The sequence below is a fragment of the Plecotus auritus genome (genome assembly GCF_963455305.1).
Source record: "Plecotus auritus genome assembly, chromosome: 2".
NCBI classification, from domain to species: domain Eukaryota; kingdom Metazoa; phylum Chordata; class Mammalia; order Chiroptera; family Vespertilionidae; genus Plecotus; species Plecotus auritus.
The window spans coordinates 174,792,580-174,814,923 of NC_137771.1; the positions used below are offsets into that span (position 1 = coordinate 174,792,580).

General features: G+C 44.2%; 1 protein-coding gene across 4 annotated transcripts in view; it reads left to right on the forward strand.

Annotated features, from left to right (window-relative positions):
- Positions 1–2,404: 2,404 nt before the first annotated feature.
- ACAP2 (ArfGAP with coiled-coil, ankyrin repeat and PH domains 2) overlaps positions 2,405–22,344 on the forward strand; it is a 161,173-nt gene continuing 141,233 nt past the window's right edge. For all 4 annotated transcript variants that reach the window (XM_080656703.1, XM_080656705.1, XM_080656704.1 and 1 more), the window contains exon 1: positions 2,405–2,821. In XM_080656703.1, the coding sequence (XP_080512829.1) occupies positions 2,769–2,821 (53 nt within the window). In that variant the 5' untranslated portion in view covers positions 2,405–2,768. The remainder of the gene's footprint in view (positions 2,822–22,344) is intronic.

The following is a 22,344-nucleotide window of genomic DNA, read 5'->3' on the forward strand; positions in this document are numbered from 1 at the left end:
GATTAAGGTATTACATATGTGTCCTTATCCCCCCAATTCCCCTCCATGCCCCCTCTAGTGTCTGTGTCCATTGGTTATGCTTATATGCATGCATACAAGTCCTTTGGTTGATCTCTCTCCCTTTCCCCCACCCTCCCCTGCCTTCCCTATGAGGTTTGACGGTCTGATCGATGCTTCTCGGTCTCTGGATCTGTTTTTGTTCATCAGTTTATGTTGTTCATTATATTCCACAAATGAGTGAGATCATGTGATATTTATCTTTCTCTGACTGACTTACTTGCAGTTGAATTTTAATTTGAATCTCAAAGTGTCACTATAGGCATCTTCCAAAAGGTTACACTGTGTTGAAACATTGAAACCATTAAGTTATTGTATATACAGATTATACATCAGGAATGCAATTAAATGTAGAAAAGGCCAACTCTATTTCTAAATTTGACATAGAAGTTACAAATCTAGAAGAGGCTGGCTTGATTGAAGTGTCTGAGGACACAACTTTTGACTGTCAAAAGTTTCTAGTTATCTAGAGAAGCTGTGTGGATTCCAGGAATATACAATTCAATTAAAAAAGAGAAACCAAGCTTATAACCAAAGAAGGCACATTTATAAAGCTTGTATATTCTTTGAAATGTCTCAAAATTATACTGTTAATTCTTAAAAGTACTAAAGAGAACAAGATATAACCATAGTTTATGAAAAGCAACAAACCATCATGCTATAAAGTTAGCCAGATGGTCAAAGGGCTGTATAAGACTTCAGGCAGAAGTGAGAAGGCTTAAACTTAATCACTGATTTATAGCACAGAAGAAAAAAGTGGTACAGGTCTGGTTAGACCCAATGAAACCAATGAAATCGCCAATGCCAACTCCCGGCAGCAGATTCGGAAGCTGATCAAAGATGGGCTGATTATCCGGAAGCCTGTGACTGTCCATTCCCGGGCTCGATGCCCGAAAAACACCTTGGCCCGCAGGAAGGGCAGACATATGGGCATAGGTAAGCGAAAGGGTACTGCCAATGCTCGAATGCCTGAGAAAGTAACCTGGATGAGGAGGATGAGAATTCTTCGCCGGCTACTCAGAAGATACCGTGCATCTAAGAAGATTGACTGCCTCGTGTACCACAGCCTGTACCTGAAAGTGAAAGGTAACATGATAGAAAACAAGCAGATTCTCATGGAACACAGCCACAGGCTGAGGCAGACAAGGATCGCTAGAAGCTTCTGGCTGACCAGGCCGAGGCCCGCAGGTCTGAGACCAAGGAGGCCCGCAAGCGCCGTGAAGAGTGGCTCCAGGCCAAGAAGGAGGAGATCATCAGGATTCTGTCCAAGGAGGAAGAGACCAGAAATAAAGCTCCCCCTCTCTTCCCTGTACATAGTGGCCTTGGCAATTACATGGTTCAGTCATTTAATAAAGGTAGCCTTCACCTAAAAAAAAAACACCAAAACGAAACAAAACAAAAACGAAAAAAGTGGTACAATTATGGTAATAGTTAGCATTTATTGAATGAGTACTATGTGGCATTGTGTTAAGTACCTTTAGAGGTCTTATCTATTTCAACCTCAGGACAATTCTGTTGGATCAGTGGTGTTTATCTTCATTTTAGTGAGAAAGCTAGGAGCCACTGTGCTGTTAGAACACCACACGTGTGCATTTTTATGGATACGCCTATACTTTTTGGGTTGGGTTTAAAAAGTACACATTTAAATATAATGTATCTATGATGCAGGTGTTGCAAGTTGGAGTAAGGAAGCCTTGCTTTCAGAACCCTCTCATCTTAGAGCTGGAGAAGGCTACCGAGAGAAAGGTTGGTAAGGAGGCATGTCTCCGGTGGTTTTGAGAACAGTTCCTCCACCCTAAACGCCCTTCCACTCATACCTGTCTCAATCCTTCTGATCTTTCGAGGCACACTCTAAACACCAACTCCTTCAGAAAGTAGTCTCTGGTTACATAAAAAGATATACATGGGAGATATTTCTAAATTAATTAAACAATGAAGCCAAGAATTGAAAGACGGATTTTTATAATTAACTTTTACCGTCGCTCCTTTCCTGCCCTCGGTTTCTTTAAACTGAAAGGAATCGGTGGCTTAGTCTACATCTTTCTTTTATAATTTCTTCTAACCTCTTCAGATTTCTGCCAAAGCTGCCTTAAAAAGCAACTCTCCTTGCTGAGACCTGCAGGAGGCGGCTCCTCCGCGTTGGCAGCTCAGCAGGGCGGGGCTGGAGAAGCCAGAGAACAGGCGGGGGCTCCGAGGGGAGCGCGGCGCGCACTCACGTGACTTCCTTCCCAAGGAGCCTCAGCTGTCGGCCTCCCAGCAACCGGTGCGTCCGCCTAACGACGCCTGCGCATCCCGGTTGGCCCCTGGGAACGCGTGTAACAAGAAAGCACCCACGGTCGCTCTGCTCATTGGCTGGGGCTATCGTCGCTCTGGTGCGTTGCCTGAGCGCCCGCAGGCGGCACTGCCGGAAGCCCCTCCCATTGGTCGCTGGGTTTGTGGCTGGCTGGCCGAGGCTGTCACTCCCGGGCCGTTTCCCTGAGGCCGGCGCTCTGCTGGGGGTGGGAGGAAGAGGGGCCGGACTGGGGCCTGACTAGCCGTCGCTGCCGCCGCCGTCTTCGCGGCTGCTATGACCCTCCGGCGAGGCGCCCTGCTCAGCTCCGCGCAGCGCTAGTGCGCCCGCCGTAGCCGTCTGGGTACCCAGCGCAGCCGCTCCCGCGGCTCATTAGGCTCCTCCAGCGCCGCCGGCGAGGCGAGGCGGAGGCTAAGGCAGGATGAAGATGACGGTGGATTTCGAGGAGTGTCTGAAGGATTCGCCCCGTTTCAGGTAACCTGCGCGGCCGCCCAGCGCCGGGCCGGCGTCACGCCGGAGCTACCTCCCCGGGTGGTGGGGCGTGAAAGCTGGCTGGCGGAACGCGCGGAGGGCCCCGCAGCCCGCGCCTTCGGACGGGGCGAGCGGCCGTTGTCGCCGCTCTCGATCCGGCGAAGGCACTGCAGCTCCGACCGACCCGTCCTAAGCTGCGAGGCGGACCTTGCCTCCTCATCCCCCTTCCTCGCCCTCTGCTCGGGGCGTAGCGATCCAGAGGCCGGGCGCACCCGCTCTGCTCCGAGGACTGGGGTGCAGCGGTGTCCGCGAAGACTCGTGCCCTTCTGTGGCGCGCGCTCTCGTCCCCTTCCTCTCGTAGCTCATCCTTTCCCCTTCCTTCCGCTCCTTTTTCGTTTCCACCCCCACCCCACCCCTTCTTTAAGAGAGCTTGCAGGGCACCCTCTTGCAGTTCACTTAGTTCCTCTTTGCGCTTTTCCACTCTCCTTACCCCGTGGAGGAAGTGGTGGTGGTGGGGTGGGGTGAGGTGGGGGTGGTGGTGGTGGTGAGGCGGGGGGCGAACTGGGACGTCGATTTCTGTTGTGTGCGAATCCCCAGCCAGAGGGGCTCTCCGGAAGGCGCTGGCGGGTGATTTGCACCGGAGTCGGGGTTGGGGGCGCTTTGACCAACCACGTTCTGTCGGCTCGTTCCGAAACCATCTGCTTTGCTTTCCTCTTAAGCTTTTTGAAGGGGGTAGCGCTGTCGAGCGGTATTGGATTGAGGGGTGAGGAGTAGGAGAAACAGTGCATTTCTGTTTTGAGAACCGAAGTAGGCTCTGAAGATTGCATTTACGTTCCTCTTCCAGTAGCGCTGGCCCGGGAGGGCCCGGGATCACAGTCGGATGCTCCCAGCGGATCTGTCACATAAACTGACGAGGTGGCACTCAGATTCTCAAGGGCTGCCCTCCCTCCTGTGTGAGAGGCGGCGGTCCTGAGGGTGGCCAGACAGGGTACATGCTCTTTCCGTTTCGGGCATCGTAGGAAACTCTTGAATTGTTTTGGAGAATGGAGTTTGCTAGCTTGTATTTTACAGTGTATTTACAGGCTTAGGGTTGTCCTTAGGCCTTAAAAAAATAAGGCCTTAAAACTTCCGTTAGGCAGTGACATTTCTTGAAAGCGTCCCCAGAGCATTCGTGTGTGTGTGTGTGTGTGTGTGTGTGTGTGTGTGTGTGAGTGTGTGTGTGTGTGTGTGAGAGAGAGAGAGAGAGAGAGAGAGGGAGAGAGGGAGGAGGGGAGAGAGAGTAAGAGAGGTCTCTAGGTCAAGCCTGCGTTGTCAATTTCTTGCATCCTCTGCCTGGGAACTAACTGTTCTCATCCTTATCACTGTTAATTAGATTTCCCGTTCTTTTTTTCAGTGAAAAGCTAACTATTGTAAAACTAAGGAACCCCTAAGAGAAAATTTAAGAACACTTTGGGGTTTTGACTTTTGATTTTTGTTTTGTTAATTAAAAACTTTAAAAAATTGATTTGAGAGAGAGGAAGGGTGGAAGAGCTAGAGAAACAACACTTAATTGCTTATATATTCATTGGTTGATTCTTGTATGTGCCTTGACGTGGTGGTGGTGGGAGTGGGGATTGAGCCCACAACCCTGGCGAATCTAACCAGTTTACTTATCTGGCCAGTGTCTTGTTATTAATTTTATTTGGAATTTAGGGCTATTGCTTGTAACAAGCTGCACCTGGTTTGATTGCTGTTCGTATTCGCTTTTGAAACTCTCATGTTCTGCGTGAATTGAAGGACTCAGGAGACACTGATGGATTGTGTAGGACAGCTTTATAGGTTAGATTTCAGGATTGTGTAGCAAATGAAGTAATTTTTAAAGCATACCTTATAAAGTTATGCTTTCAGTGAATCAGCTATTAATATGAATCAGCTATTTGGTGTTTTTTTTTTTTTTTTAAATGCAGTAATCACAGCCTTTTTCTCCTAGAGAAAGTGGCGTTGTGTGTAGTTTATTCCACATTTTAAATTTAATTTTAAAAAGAAAGTTGAAAGAAGTGATTTGGAGAACTTCTAGCCACTGGTGTTGATCACAAACCATCTGATATCTTTTATTTTATTTTATTGAATTTAGAGAGGGGGGGAAGTAGGAGAGAGAGAAAGAGAAAGAAAGATACATTGATTGGTTGCCTCACACACCCACCCTGACCTGGATGGAAGCTGACACCTTCGACCTTCCCTTGCAGGAGATGATGCTCCAAACAACTGAGCCACATAGGCCAGAGCATATCTTTGTTATCTTTTTTATATAAAGTAATAAGTGAATATAAAATAAAAGGGAAAGATACTAATTAAGTTGTATGGAATATTATAGTGAAGTTTTGTTAAATTTGAATATAATATTTTATTTTAATTAAGATATTTGAGATTTTTCAAGAGTTATTTCCAGTATTCCAATTATTATTGGCTGTAATTTGGGAAGAAAACCCAAAATTCATAGAACTCCAATATTTTGCATATATTTTTGGGACTAGATTAGATTATCAATAGAGGGAAGAATGCCAAGAAATAAAGGCCTCATCATTTACATCCTAAGTTTTACAGTTTTTCTATAATCCCATTACTAAGTAGGTTTCTATAAAATTTGAAAAGAATATTTCAGAAGTCTTTATTCACATGCTTTATGTGTTAGAGAAACTTGATTTTTAAGAGTATTGTGCATTTTTATGAGTGATACGTTGAAACTTTCATATCAAAACAAGATTTGTGAGGGCTGGGCTTGTTTTTTGATAGCAGGGCAGCTGCCTTATTTATTCCTTGTAGTGTCCTGATCTGTTGGGTTGTTTTTAGGTTAATACCTATTTTTATTTTAATTCACAAATGAATTAAAGTTGGGTGTTGTAGAATTAATGCAAAAGGCAGATCTTGCTGAAGAAAACTTTCATCAGTGTTCTAGCTTTAAATATTAATTTTCCTGTTAAATTGATAAAACCAGAGAAAGACTGATTAAAATAGGAGGAGAAGGATCTTGCAATTGTAACAGTCTTTATTCATTTGACTAAAGCTAGTGGTTACTTGCACATTCCAAAGAATTTTTTTTTCTCTCTTTAGATTAGATTGGAAGGCACATTTATTTCATTGTGTAATTTTGGATTGCCTTTTTAGTTTTTTAAACCCTTCTAAAGGTCAAAATCTTGTTCATCTAAAAATCTACAAGAAAGTAAATGTGTCCTAAGTGTACTTTTTAAAGGTGCTTTCTGAACTGTGAAAGATTTTTGGTCTAAACAGTACTCAAAAATAAAAATATTGGCATTAGCAAGCCTTCGAACACCTTAATCTTTATCTGATTTATTTTTATCTTGAACAATGTTTATTGTACACTATTCTGAAGGTTTTTTTTTGTAGATTCTATTTCAGATATGATCTTCGTTCAATAACTTGGGATAAAACTCTTAAAAAGATGTTTTGGGGCAAAAGTTCTTAATGGGTAGAATAAAAGGTAAACTTCTTTTGCTTATGTTTTGCTGTTAAGTTGGTGCCAATCCTGGCTGCTTGCCACTTTACCTTCCATCTTCAGAACAACTGGCACTTGATACATGGAAAATATATAGTGGGTGAGGGATGAGGAGAAAGAAGTTCTCACTTTAGAGGTGGTAGAATTGCATTATAAAGTAGTTGGTTTTTTTTATGAGCCAAAATACAAGAATCCGGATATTCCTCACTGTAGCTTCTAATTCTTCATTTAATATAATATCAACTTAAGTTGGAATAAGGAAGAACAAGCTTTTATAATGTGCCAGACGTCATATGATGTCTTTTATCATACAGATATTTAAAAACTGGCTTTTGGCCCTGGCTGGTGTGGCTCAGTTGGTTGGAGTGTTATCCGTACACCAAAAGGTGGTGGGTTCAATTTCTAGTCAGGGTGCATAACCAGGTTTTGGGTTTGATCCCCTGTTGATCCAGCAACTGATCAATGTTTCTCTCTCATATGGTTGTTTCTCTTTTTTTCTCTCCCTCTTTCCCTCTCTTCCTCCCTCCCTCTCTCTTTCTTTCCTCTCTCTAAAATCAATAAACACACACCCACACGTGCGCGCGCGCACACACACACACACACACACACACACACAACTTCTTTAAAAACTGGCTTTTGTCTATTACCTAGAAAATTTTCCCCTATCTTATTATTATAGGACTGGAGGCCCAATGCATGAATTCGTGCACGGGTGGGGTCCCTCAGCCTGGCCAGGGATCGAGACCTTTCTTGGGGGCCAGCCGGGTCTGGGAGAGGGACTGCAGGAGGTTGGCTGGCTGGGGGAAGGGGTTGTGGGAGGTTGGCTGTGGGAGCGCACTGACTACCAGGGGGCAGATCCTGCATTGAGCATCTTCCCCCTGGTGGTCAGTGCACATCATAGCAACTGTTCGACTGTCGTTCTGGTCGTTTGGTCATAACAGTCACTTAGGCTTTTATATATATAGGTAGATATTTTTATATCATTTTATAGTAATTTTTATTTATTGATTTATTTTTAGAGAGAGAGATGAAGGGGGAGAGTGAAAGAGAGAGAAACATCTATTTATTGTTCTGTTTATTCATGCATTCATTGGTTGTTTCTTATATGTGCCCATACTGGGGATTAAACCTGTAACCTTGGCATATCAGGATGATGCATTAACCAACTGAACTACTTGGCCAGGGCCATTTTGTAGTAATTTTAGTGTCATGTAATGCAACTGCGTTTTAGTTTTGAGTGTGGGAGATAATATAATTTTCTTTCTAGTGAAAGCCACTGGTCATAATACCTTTTACTGAGTACTCTATCCTTTCCTTATTGATTTAAAATTATACACAAGCACATATACATACACACATACATACACAAGTCTTTGTCTGGGTTCTATTCTTTTCCATTAATGTATTTATCTGTTCTCTTGCAAATACCATTAATATTTTAATTACAATACTTTATAGTCTGTTACGATATCAGGTGGGACAAGTTCAAAATCTTGTTCATCTAAAAATCTACAAGAAAATAAATGTGTCTAAGTGTACTTTTTAAAGGTGCTTTAAAGTTTTCCCTTGTTATTGGTTTGTGCCTCTCCGCCCTCCAAATTTAATGATTATTCTTGAATATTTTATCTTTGCAGTAGTTTCTTCAATTTCAGAGGTGAATATGTCTATATATTTTGATCTTACTAGTATTTTTAAAAACTTTTTGTAATGTAAAATTTCAATAATGATCCAACTATATGCAGTTTACAAGGGACATATTTTAGATTTAACCACAAATAGGTTGGAAGTAAAAAAAGGAAAAGGTAAAGCATACAATGAGTATCCAAAAGATAGCTGGAAAAGCTATACTAATATCAGAAAATACAGATTATAAGACAAAAATTACTGGAGATAAAGGACATTTTATAATGATAAAAGAGTCAATCTATTAGGAAGACATAACACTTATAAACTTACTAGGGGAGTCCCAAAATACACAAAGCAAAAACTGAAAAAAAAAATGAAGGGAGAAATAGACAATTCAACAATAATAATTCATAAATATTTTCAATAATGGGTAGAACAACTAGGCAGACGATCAACAAAATAGAAGATGTGAATAATACTATTAATCAACAGGACTTCGTGGATATCTATAGAACACTTCACACAGTCGCAGAATTCACATTCTTCTCAAGTGCACATAAAATATTTTCTAGCACAGACCATATGTTACACCATTAAATAAGTTTCAATACATTTAAAAGGTATTGTACTAAATGTGTTCTTTGACCGTAATGAAATGAAAGTAGAATCAATAACTAAAGAAAATCTGAGAGATTTACAAATAGGTGGAAATTAAGCAACATACTTATAAATAACCAGTGGAGCAAAGAAGAAATCACAAGGATATTAGAAAACACTCTCAGACAATGAACATAAAAATGCAGCATATCAAACTTATGGGGTATGGCCAAAGAAGTGCTTAAGAGGGAAATTTATACCTGGAAACACCTACATTAAAAAAGAAGAAAATCTCAATCAGTGGCCATTTATCTATACTAATAATCTATACTAATAAAAGGGTAATATGCTAATTAGACTTGGAGACCTTCTGGGAGACCTTCCAGATGTCCTTCTGGACAAAGCCATGGTGGCGGAGCTGAGACAGAGGAAGTTAGGGGTGAGCAGGCCGGCGGGGGGGGGGGGCAGTTGGGGGCGAATGGGCTGGCAGGGGGGACAGTTGGGGGCAAGTGGGCTGCCAGGGGGGGCAGTTGGGGGTGAGTGGGCCGGCAGGGGGGCAGTTGGGGCGAGTGGGTTGGCGGGGGCAGTTGGGGGCGAGTGGGACAGCAGGGGGGGCAGTTGGGGGCGATTGGGCCAGTGGGGGGGCAGTTGGGGGTGAGCAGGCCAGCAGGGGGGGCTTTTGGGGGCAATCAGGCTGGCGGGGGGCAGTTGGGGGAGTTCAGGCCGACAGGGGGGGGGGGCAGTTGGGGGCGAGCAGGCCGGCAGGCAGGAGAGCAGTTAGGAGCCAGCGGTCCTGGATTGCGAGAGGGATGACTGACTGCCGGTTTAGGTCCGATCCCCGGCAGTCAGACATCCCCCGAGGGGTCCCAAATTGGAGATGGTGCAGGCCGGGCTGAGGGATACCCCCCCACTGTGCATGAATTTTGTGCACCGGGCCACTAGTATTTCTATAAACTAGCAAACACAACACTTTCATTTAACAGTGGCAGCAAAAGAATAAAATAATTAACCAAAGAAGTGCAAGACTATGTACTGAAAACTACATAACACAATTTAAATGAAGGCCTAAATAAATGGAAAGATGTTCCATGTTTATAGATCAGAACACTCAAAATTGATCTCTAGCCCTGGCCGGCTCAGTTGGTTGAGCATCCTCCCATGTACCAAGAGGTTGCCAATTGAATTCTGGTCAAGGGCACATGCCCAGGTTGCAGGCTCAATCCCCAGTAGGGGGTATGCAGGAGGCAGCCAATGTTTCTCTCTCTCTTTCCCTTTCTCTTCCTCTTTCTCTAAAATCAATAAAAAACTAATTAAAAAATTTAATCTCTAGACTAAACACATTCCCTATGAACATTCCAGCTGGTTTCTTTGAAGATTGCCAAGTAATCCTAAAATTGATATGGAAATGCAAGTGATCCACAATAGAAAAAAAAAAAAAAAGGCCGAGAAAGAAGAACAAAGTTTGGAGAATTCACTTCAAGATATAAAAACTTACTACAAAGTTATTGTAGTCAAGATAGTGTGGAACTGGTGTAAGGATGGAAGTGTAGATCAATGGAATAGAATTGAGAGTCCAGGACTAAACCATTACATTTATGTAAACCGATATTTGATAAGGATACTGATATATTCTGTTTAGAAAGAATAGTCTTTTCAACAAAGTGTGCTGAAACAACTGGAAATCCATAATGCAAAAAATGAAGTTAGATCCCTACACCATATGCAAAATTAACTCAGAATGGATCATAAACCTAAATGCAAGAGCTAAAACTATAACATTCTAAGAGGAAAACAAAGGAGTATACTTTGTAACCTTGAATCAGGTAATAGTTTTTTAAATATGATGCCCTAAAGTACAAGCAACCAGAACAATAATTGACAAATTGGATTTCGTCAACATTTAAAACTTGTGGGTTGCAAAGGACACAACACTGGTTCCAACATAGGTTTCTACTCCAGTACCCACCTGTCTGTCTCTACTTTTTGGGGTAGCAGTTTGCCCTGTGATCTCATTTCTTCGATGGATCAAAGAAAAATTGTTGCTTTTTCTTTGTTCAGTGTTTTACTTGTTAGGATGGAGTGGTAACATTTAAGCTCCTTACATGCTAATTCAGAAGTCTCGGTGTGGTTATGTTTTTAATTTTTCTGTTAATGATGTCAAGCACTTTAAAAAGTACTCATTAGCTATTTGAATTATCTTTTTTTGTGAAATTCTGTTCAAATCTCTTACCCATTTATAAAAAAGGGGGTTGTGTTTAATTTTTGAATTGAAGTTCTTTATTCTGAATACATGAATATGTATGTCAGATAAATATTTTGTGACTATTCATTTTGCTTTTTAAAAAATAGATATTATTTTTTAGAGAAGTTTTAATTTCACAGCAAATTAGAGAGGATGACACTGAAAAGTTTTATATATTCTATATTCCCATACATGCATAGTCTATCCTTTTATCAACATCCCTCATGAGAGCGATACATTTCTTACTATCAGTGAACCTACACTGTCACAGCTTATTACCCAGAATCCTTAGTTTATACATTAGGGTTCATGGTTGATACACGTTTTATTGATTTCTACAATGTGTAGTGATATGTATTCACCATTATAGTATCTTACAGTATAGTTTCCCTGCCCTAAAATTCCTCTGTGTTCTTCCTATTCCTCCCCCACCCCCAGCCCCAACTACTGATATGTGTGCTCTTTTCATACACAGTTTTGCCTTTTCCAGAATGTCATATAGTTGGAGTCATACGGTGTGTAGCTTTTTCAGATTGGCTTCTTTCACTTAGTAATATACACTTAAGGTTCCAACATGTCTTTTCATGGCTTGATAGCTCATTTCTTTTTAGCACTGAATAAATATTACATTATCTGGATGTACCAGTTTATGTAACTGTATAACTGCTGAAGGACATCTGGTTGCTTCCAAGTTCTGGCAATCCTATATAATAAAAGGCTAATATGCAAATAGACTGAATGGTGGAACAACTGAACAACTGGTTGCTATGATGTGTGCTGACCACCAGGGGGCATGCGCGGAACATGGCAGGCATTGGCTGCGGCGGGATGGTGGAGCAGGTGAGCGGGGGCGCCAGACCAAGGCGGGGTATCAGTCGCTGTCATTGGGGCGAGTCTGGTAGTTACAGAAAATTCTTTGCTCCCGCCTGGTGCTTGCACCTGCTGCTGGTGCCGGCCCTGCTTGCACCCTCTGCTGGTACTGGAGCTTCTGTTCATACCCACTGCTGGTGCCCAGCCCCGCCCCAATCGCTCGGTGCCGTTAGTGGGTGCAAGTGGCGGCTGCTGGCCCCAATTGCCCCTCAGGGCTTCTCCACCTCCCCTTGTTCCTGAGGGGAGATCAGGGCCGGCAGCCACCACTCGCACCTGCTGTTGGCAATGGCCCTGCTTACACCTGCTGCTAGCACTGGTACTGCCTCTCGCACCCACGACCAGCACTGGCCCCCCTCGCACCCACTGACTGCGCCAGCCCCACTCGCACCCGCTGCTGGCACCGGCCCTAATATCTCCGTGCCTTCAGCAATTGGGGCCGGTGCCTTCAGCGGGTGTGAGCGGGGCTGGCGCCATCAGCGCATGGGAGCGGCGGCAGGAGCGGGGCTGCCGGCAGACAGGGGCCCGGGGGCTGCGGCGGGAGGGGCTGGGCGGGGGTGCAGAGGATGGGCTGAGACCCGTCCCTGTACCTACTGCAGACTCTTGGCCCACAGTTCCTTTTAAGGTGCATGAATTCGTGCATTGGGCCCCTAGTTTTGAATAAAGCTGCTGTATACATTTTTGTGCAGATTTTTTGTGTGGACATCAGTTTTCAAATTTTTTTGGGTAAATACCAAGTAGTGCAATTGCTGGGTTGTATGGAAAGGCTATATTTAATTTTGTAAGAAGCCCCCAAACTACCTTCCAAAGTGATTGTGCCATTTTATTACTTTTACTAGAGGCCCGGTGCACGAAATTCGTGCATGGGGGTGTGTGTCCCTCAGCTCAGCCTGCACCCTCTCCAATCTGGGACCCCTCGAGGGAAGTCCAACTGCCCGTTTAGGCCCGATCCCACCGGACCTAAACGGGCAGTTGGACATTCCTCTCACAATCCAGGACTGCTGGCTCCCAACTGCTCGCCTGTCTGCCTGCCTGATTGCCCTAACTACTTCTACCTGCCAGCCTGATCACCCCCTAACCACTCCCCTGCCAGCCTGATCGACACCTAACTCCTCCCCTGCCGGCCCGATTGCCCCTAACTGCCCTCCCCTGCCAGCCTGGTCCTCCCCAACTGCCCTTCCCTGCAGGCCTGGGGCTATCCCAACTGCCCTCCCCTGCAGGCCTGGTCCACCCCCAACTGCCCTCCCCTGCCGGCCCGGTCACCCCTAACTGCCCTCCCCTGCTGGCCTGGTCACCCCTAACTGCCCTACCCTGCAGGCCTGGTCCTCCACAACTGCCCTCCCCTGCAGGCCTGGTCCCTCCCAACTCCCTCCCTTGCAGGGCTGGTCTCCCCCAACTGCCCTCCCCAGCAGGCCTGATTGCCCCCATCTGCCCTCCCTTGCAGGCCTGGTCCCTCCCAACTGCCCTTCCCTGCTGGCCTGATCGCCCACAACTGCCCTCCCCTGCAGGCCATCTTATGGTGGCCATCTTGTGTCCACATGGGGGCGGCCATCTTGTGTGTTGGAGTGACGGTCAATTTGCATATTACTCTTTTGTTAGATAGGATTATTTTTTATTGGTTTTAGAGAGGAAGGGAGAGGGAGAGAGCAAAACATCCATCGGTTGCCTCCCACACACAACCTTACCGGGGATGGAACCTGCAACCTGGGCATGTGCCATGGCCAGGAATCTAACCCGAGGCCCTTTGGTGCATGGGAGAACACTCAGCCAACTGAACCACACAAGCACTGTTTGTGTGCCATTTTACATTCCCACCACAATATTGCTTCACCAGCATTTGGTATTGTCAGTATTCTGGCCATTCTGTTTAGGTGTGTAGTGGTATCTCATTGTTATTTTAATTTGCATTTCTTTGTTGGCATATTATTTTTTTGGTTGAGTTTTAAGAGTTCTTTTGTATATTTTAAATAATAGTTCTTTGCCAGATATGTATTTTGCAAATATTTCCTCCAAGTCAAGGCTTGTCTTTTTAGTCTCTTCACTAGAGGCCCGTTGCATGAAGATTCGTGCAATAGGTCTTCCTTTTCCTGGCTGCCAGCACCGGTTTTCCTCTGGCACCCGGGACCCAGGCCTTTGCTCTGGCCGTCGCCTTCTGTCTTCGCTCTGGCCAGAGCCTTCAGTATTTGCTCTGGCTGGAGCCTTTAGTGTTTGCTCTAGCTGGAGCCTTCAGTCTTCTCTGCTCTGGCCAGAGTGCCGCTCCTGTAGCTCCCTCCGTCCCCCCGCCCTCCCCCTCATAGCAGGTGTCCCATCCTGCCTGGCTGCTCTGCACCTGCATATGTAAATTAACCCGCCATCTTTGTTGGGTTAATTTGCATACTCACATCTGATTGGCTGGTGGGCATTGTGGATGAACGGTCAATTTACATATTTCTCTTTTATTAGTGTAGATTCCCTTTACTTTTTTGATAATGGGAATTCCCTCTGTCTATGAAGATGTTATAGCATAACGCTTATTGCTTATTTCTGTTTTGGATGTGTTGTTTCTCCACTTTTCTGGGTTTTAGATAATATGATAACTAACAATCTCATATTACTTTTTTGATGAGTGTAGAAAAATTCTCTTGTATTATATTTCACTTTCTGAATTTGTTTCCTCTAGATAGATACAGTTTAAACATTTTTGGAAAGTAAACTCATAGGTGGTGATGTAATATGTCATTTCCATCAGGAATCCCATGAAGTTTGTCTTCCTGTTGACAATGCAAAGTTTGATCACTGGTGCTATACGTGGGAAACCTGGGGAGGGAGAGGCTTGAGGTGGGATCAAAGATCAAAGGCCTTGAGGTGGGAAGGAGCTTGATCTTCAAGGAACAAAACGAAGGCCAATGTGGTCTGAAGCAGAATGAGCAAGAGTAAGAATGGTAGGAGATAAGTTCAAATGGATAGGTAGGGACCAGATCATGTTAGGCTTTATAAGTCATCCATAGTAAGAAGTTAGTGCAATAGGAAGCCATTAGAAAGTTTTTAGCAGTGGTGAGAAATGATAAGGCTTATATTTTAAAGATATTTGGAAAATGGGTTGTGGAGGGATGAGAGTGGATGTAGGGAAGATAGTGGAGGGGAGGGAGGAGTGGGAGAGAGAGAGAGAAACATTGATTGATTGCCTCCCACACATGCCCTGACCGGGGCAGGGATGAACCTGCAACAGGGTATGTGCCCTTGACCAGGAATCAAACTTGAGACTCTTTGGTCCACGGGCCGACACCCTAACCACTTAGCAGCCGTCTAGGGTGTGACTCTTCATCTTGCTGGCAGAAGACCATGTGTGGCCTCCTTTGGGAAGTATAATCTGTAATACATGGTGTCCAAAAGTGCCTTGGAATCATGATGAAGAAAGTTATTAAGATGCAACAAGATTGAATATTTAAAACTAAAGTGAGTTACTTTTCTCTGTCAAAGTGACAATTTTAAGAGTTCTTATTGTTAGGAAAGCTTTAGGGAAAGGTCCTCATACTATTGTAAAGAGTGTGGTTTGGTATAGCTTTTTCAAAGGGCAAAATACTAAAATATCTTAGGGTTTAAAAATTCATCTACTTTGTTTCAGCATTTTTGCATCTAGGAACTTCTCCTAAGGAATAATAGGAAAAGTGTGCAAAGTTGTATGAGCAAAGATATGTATCAGATTGCTTATTTATTTAGAGGAAAAATTGTGCCAGTACAATGTTGGCTAAGTACAGTATTGTATTGTACTGTTATGTACAGTATATAATCCTATCTAATAAGAGAGTAATATGCAGATTGACCGTCACTCCAACACACAAGATGGCTGCCCCCATGTGATCAAAGATGGCTGCCCCCAGGTGGACACAAGATGGCCGCGACAAGATGGCCGGCAGGGGAGGGCAGTTGTGGGCAATCATGCCAGTAGGGGAGGGCAGTTGGGAGGGACCAGGCCTGCAAGGGAGGGCATTTGGGGAGAACCAGGCCTGCAGGGGAGGGCATTTGGGGAGAACCAGGCCTGCAGGGGAGGGCAGTTGGGGGGAACCAGGCCGGCAGGGGAGGGCAGTTAGGGGCAATCGGGCTGGCAGGGGAGCAGTTAGGCGTCAATCAGGCTGGCATAGGAGTGGCTAGGGGGTGATCAGGCTGGCATGCAGGCAGGCGAGCGGTTGGGAGCCAGAAGTCCTGGATTGTGAGAGCGATGTTCGACTGCCTGTTTGGGATCGGGCCCAAACGGGCAGTCAGACATCCCTCGAAGGGTCTCAGATTGGAGACGGTGCAGGCTGGGCTGAGGGACACCCCCCCCCCCACCCCTGTGCACGAATTTCGTGCACCGGGCCTCGAATACTTAATGATGGTAATAAATGACTCTTACTGGTTTATGTACTTATATACTATTTATTGTTGTTTTAGAGTGTATTCTTTCTACCTATGAAAACAAAAGTTTGTAAACTGCATGCCATGTTACACTGGCAGCAGCCTCATACATTTCATATTTACTGCACCGCATGGTTGTGTCTCTTGTGCTTGACTTAATCATATGTTGTTTTGTACAGTAACGTGCTATACAGTTTTATAGCTTAGGACAGTGGTCGGCAACCTGCGGCTCGCCAACCACATGCGGCTTGCAAGCCGCGGTTTGCCGCTCTGTTGACTAATGAGTTTGCCGACCACTGGACTAGACTAAATATTACCGTGTAGTTGGAAGCTGTGAGGATTAGGCAATTGTGGCATATTGTGTGCAAAGAGGTAAAGGGTAGTATATACAGTGGTCGGCAAACTCATTAGTCAACAGAGCGGCAAACGAGCCGTGGTTTGCCAACCACTGGTATACCATATAGCCTAGGTGTGTAGTAGGCTATTCCATCTAGTGTAAGTGTACTTTATGATATTCACATGATGAAATAGCCTAATGAGGCATTTTTCAGAATGTATTCCCATTGTTAAGTGGCACATGATTCTATAGATCTCAGTTTATGGGCATAATTTTCATGATATAAGAAAAGTGGGATATAGAGTTACAGTTTAGAATGTATAATATGGCACTGCATATGTCAAAAGGGTTATGTGTTAAAATGTCTGGAAAGACTAATATATTTTATCTGGAAAATAGGAGTATGCTTTTTGGCCTTTAGTTTTAAAGTTTTATTTACAACAATCTGTGTTATCAGTAAAAACAAAGACAAAACAAACAAAAACACAAAACACAGGGTAAGCAAAATAGGTGAGAAAAAAAAAACACAACGATTAAAAAACCCCAAACATAATAGTGGGAAAAGAGGCCATCCATTCTTGTCCTTTCTCCTCTGCCTCTCACAACTTACAGAAAAGTTGAAAGGATCGTACAATGAACACTTATTATCTTTCATCGAAGATTTACCAGTTGTTTATATTTTGACATATTTGTTTGCTCTGTTTTACACACACAAACACATCCCTGTAAATGCACACAGCAAGAATATTTTTTTTTCTGAATCATTTGAAAGTTTGGCATGCATCTGTTAAAAATAAGGAATTCTCTTTTAAAACCACATTTATAACATAGTAATTACATGTTCAAAATTTTCCAGATGTACAAATAATGTCTGTAAAATAAAAATTGTTTTCCTCCTCCTTCTTTCATAGGATATAGGATATGACCTCCTCCTGTGTAGGTAAAATCACCATTCTTTCCTACTATGTCTCTTCTTTACTAGTCACACAGAACATTTCACTTCTGACACTTCCAGTCACCAAATGTGTGGTCACCCCCCGCCCCCCCCCCCCCCACACACACAACAAAAAAGTCTCCTACACTAGCTATAATTTAACTAAATTCTGACACTATCTAGTCAGACATAGCTTCAGATCTCACAGGTTAAGGACTCAGTATGATAAGGTTGCCCTTCCCCATCTCCATTTCAGATGCCAGTTACAAATTCAGATTATCACCTATAACTCTGACCAGCTATAGAGATCGGAGGTTCCCATGACGCCCCTGCTCAGGTCTGAGTATAATTTGCTAAAGGGGTTCACAGAACCCAGGGAAACACATATGTTTACCAATTTATTAAAGGATGTGGGAAAGTATGTACATGAACAGCCAGATGAAAAGATACATAGGACTCGGTCTGGGAGAGTCCCAAAGTGCAGGAGCTTCTGTCCCTGAGGAGTTGGGGTGTCTCATATTCCTGGTGTGAATGGATGTGTTCACTCACCTACCTGGATGTTCTCTGAACCCTGCACATTTGGGATTTTATGGAGACTTCCTCACTTAGGCAGGATCAATTATTAACTCTATTTCCAGCCCCTCTCCCTTCTCTTGGGGGTGGGGTGCTGAAAATGAGAAGGCTCTAATCATGGCTTGGTCTTTCGGGTGATCAGCCTCCATCTAGGAGCCCACCCAGAGTAGCCTCATTAGAACAAAAGATGCTCCTAGTGCTCTTACCACTTCGAAATTTAGAAGGGTTTCAGGAGCTCTGTGTCAGAGATGGGGCCAAAGACAAATATTAGAACAAGAGATGCTCGTAAGCATTCTTGTCACTTAGGAAATTACAAGGGTTTTAGGAGCTCTGTGCCAGGAACGGGGAAGAAACCAATATATATTTTTCTAGTATTTCATAATGTCTCTTATAAGTAGTTTTCCTTTTTTTCTTTCAGCCTCCAATCAGGGTTTCTGCATTGCTTTTTCATTACCTTTAGCTGACTGACTGTACGTTCTTTTAATCCATCATCTCTCACTGAGGTTACTTAACCATGAAGAAAATATTGGGTGATTATGGAGCTAGGAGAGGTCTTGATCTTATCTGAGACTTCAAATTGGGTAAGATTTTGTATGTCATGTTAAGAATTTTGGTGGAGGAGAAACCAAGATGGCGGCATAGGTAAGCACCTAAACTGCTGCCTCGCACAACAATTTCAAAACTACAACTAAAAGACAGAATGGACACCATCCAGAACCACAGGAAAGCTGGCTGAGTGGAAATTCTACAACTAGAAGGAAAGAGAAAAGCTCACAGAGAATTGGAGGTACGGCAAAGGGTCTTTGTGCGCGCAGAGAGGAAGGGCGGCTGAGAGCCTGGCTGACTTTCTCTGGCGGGAGGGGGAAGGGAGCCCCCGACTGCACTTAACCCCAGTCCCGACTGCACTGAACCCCAGTTCCGGGCGAAACCCCGTGGACCCAGGCTCATACAGGGGGAGTCTGGACTGTCAGGTAGAGAGAAAGTCACCCGGAGACTCGGAGACCCGGGGGAGACCCGGGGGAGACCCGGTGGACAGGGGTCTGGAGGTGCACGCGCGCCAGTGTTCACAAAGACAGCAGAGGTTGCCACAGGTTTTCCCTAGCAGAAGGGAGTCAGAAGCTCCTGACTGCACTGAACCCCAGTTCTGACTGAACCCCAGTTCCAGGTGAGCCCCTGGGGACCCACGCTCTTGCGGGGGAATCTGGACTCTTGGGCAGAGACTCGGGAGCCGGGAAGGCAGAGGTCTGGAGGTGTGCGCGCACAAGGGCAAGGCTGACTGGAAGCCAAGACTGTCTGCTCTGCCCTGAGACTCCACCCCATCCAAGCTGAGCACAGAGGCTTTTGCAGTTTGGCAAGTCTAATCCTATAAGGTTGTCTCCAGCACTGAACTTCTCCCAGCGTAGACACAGCTGATCCTCACAGCCAACTGGCCTGGAGGTCAATTCCTCCCAGTGATACCAACAGCAATCAAGACTTAACTACAACAAGGCTGTACACACAGTCCACAAAGGGGTGCACCAAGAGTATCCACCTCAGGTGAACTGGGGAGGCCGACCCACTGGGCCGTATAGGAAACCTAGCATACAAATCTACCCTACCAACTCAGGGAAGCAGTGAAAATGCGGCGTCAAAGAAACAGATCACAAACGAAAGAAATGGAGAAAAACAAACGACTGGATATAGAATTCAAAACCACGGTTTTAAGGCTTTTCAAGAATATCCTAGAAAAGGCCAATAAATATAACGAGACCCTCGAAGATATGAAAAAGGACCAACTAGAAATTAAGCATACACTGACTGAAATAAAAAATATTATACAGAGACCCAACAACAGACTAGAGGAACACAAGAATCAAGTCAAAGAATTGAAATACAAAGAAGCAAAAAACACTCAACCGATAAAGCAAAAAGAAAAAAAAAATCCAAAAAGTTGAAGATAGTGTAAGAAGCCTCTGGGACAACTTCAAGCGTACCAACATCAGAGTTATGGGGGTGCCAGAAGAAGAGAGAGAGCAAGATACTGAAAACCTATTTGAAGAAATAATGACTGAAAACTTCCCCCACCTGGTCAAAGAAATAGACTTACAAGTCCAGGAAGCGCACAGAACCCCAAACAAAAGGAATCCAAAGAGGACCACACCAAGACACATCATAATTAAAATGCCAAGAGCAAAAGACAAAGAGAGAATATTAAAAGCAGCAAGAGAAAAACAGTTAATTACCTACAAGGGAGCACCCATACGATTGTCAGCTGATTTCTCAACAGAAACTATGCAGGCCAGACGGGAGTGGCAAGAAATTTTCAAAGTGATGAATAGCAAGAACCTACAACCAAGATTACTCTACCCAGCAAAGCTATCATTCAGAATTGAAGGGCAGATAAAGAGCTTCACTGATAAGAAAAAGCTAAAGGAGTTCATCACCACCAAACCAGTATTATATGAAATGCTGAAAGTATTCTTAAAGAAGAGGAATAAGAAAAAAGTAAAAATAAAAATTATGAACAACAAATACGTATCTATCAACAAGTGAACCTAAAAATCAAGTGAATTAAAAACCTGAGGAACAGAATAATCTGGTGAATATAATAGAATCAGGGGCATAGAAAGGGAGTGGACTGATAATTCTCAGGGGGAAAGGGGTGTGGGGGGGTTCAGGAAGAGACTGGACAAAAATCATACCCCTATGGATGAGGACAGTGGGGGGAGGTAAGAGCAGAAGGTGGGGTGGGAACCGGGTTGAGGGGAGCTATTGGGGGAAAAAGGAGAAACAATTGTAATAATCTGAATATTATTTAAAAAAAATAAAAATAAAAAAATAAAAGTAGAACTCCCACAATTCATTAATTTCAAGCAAAGTCCAGATTTTTTAATTAAATCAAAGTTCAGAGAAGTTCTATTTACCGCATAGATAACATGATACCCAAACAAACCTCTGTCTCAGTCTTGGCTGAGGCTGCAAGGCACTATCTGCCAACAGCTTCCACATTGCAAATTGAAGTGCTAACCCAACTTGGACAAAACCTGCAAAGGAAGTTTTACAATACTTAGCTGATCACCCACCTTTTTAAAGGGTGGAGGTGGGGAGGACTTAGATCTAAAGAAGAGATGGAAATTGGGGGAAAGGGATTTCTTTAGAGAGAGTTGTCAATAAGTTTCTAGAATCAAAGAGGGATGGATTGATGCTTTAACCTCACCTCTAGCCTAGTAAGGGGGCTTCAAGGATATCACTCTGAAAACTTTATATCTGACTTTGGGAGATTAGGGACTCTGTGGAATGGTTATCTGACTTCTCCCTGAGAAACCTAAGACTAGCATTTGATTGAAGTGATCCACCACAGCAGAACAGAATACTACTACAATTACAAAGTAGCTGCACTGTCACTGACAGCTGGCCAAGGTGACTGTCTCCCATTTAAAAATGTGTGCCACTTGAGTGTTGCCTTGGGCTTTAAATCCTAGAACAAGGAGACTTCTACAGAAAGAGGCTGGAAGTATACCACTGGATGTCAAGGGATTGATTATAAACAACCATCCGGCCCAATAAGAGGCATTTGTGCCCTAGCCAGTTTGGCTCAGTGGTTGGAGCGCTGGCCTGTGGACCGAAGGGTCCCAGGTTCGATTCCAGTCAAGGGCACATGCCTGGGTTGCAGGTTGGGTCCCCAGTGGGGGTGTGCAGGAGGCAGCCAATCAATGATTCTCTCGCATCATTAATGTTTCTATCTCTCTCTTCCTCTCTGAAATCAACAAAAATGTTTTAAAAATGTTTTAAATTTTTTTTTTAAATTAAAGAAGCATTTGCTTTTTGAGGCAGGATAGCAAGAAGCTAGGAAAATTCCTTGATAAGTGGAATGGGGAAACTGACACAGACAGCTAAACAAACTGGCCAAGCAATTTACAGCCAGATACAGAAGGTCACCAGTGAAGGAAAAGAAAGCCCAGGAGCCTAGCAACAGTCAAAACTGCCATAGAACCTTGTCCCCAGGGTGGCCTTTCCTCCCCGGGCATATAGCAAGGTCATGCAGTTTAGACCCCCTTATCTCTCCTCCCTACAGCAACATCTAGTAGGCCTCAGTTGTATATCAGCCCAAGAAGAGCAGCAAAGCCAGGCAGGCGAGGACCAGTTGCAATGAGGAGGTCATTACCCCCTGCCCTGGCGCTTTCCAAGACCCTAAGAGGTCACACCTGGAAAAGCTGATGAATATTCTATTGAGATCTTTTCCTAAGACCTCCCCTCTAAACTCCCAGCCTTTAAAACGCTCAATAGGAGCCCTGATCAGGTAGTTCAGTTGGTTAGAACATTCTCACAATATGTTATGGTTGTGGGGTCAATCCCTCACAGGGCACATACAAGAAACAACCAATGAATGCATAAATAAGTGGAACAGCAAATCAATGTTTCTCTCTCTCTCCCTCTCGCTTTCCTCTCTCTCACCCCAATAAATTTTTAAAAAAAAACATACATTTTAAAACCCTCAAGACCA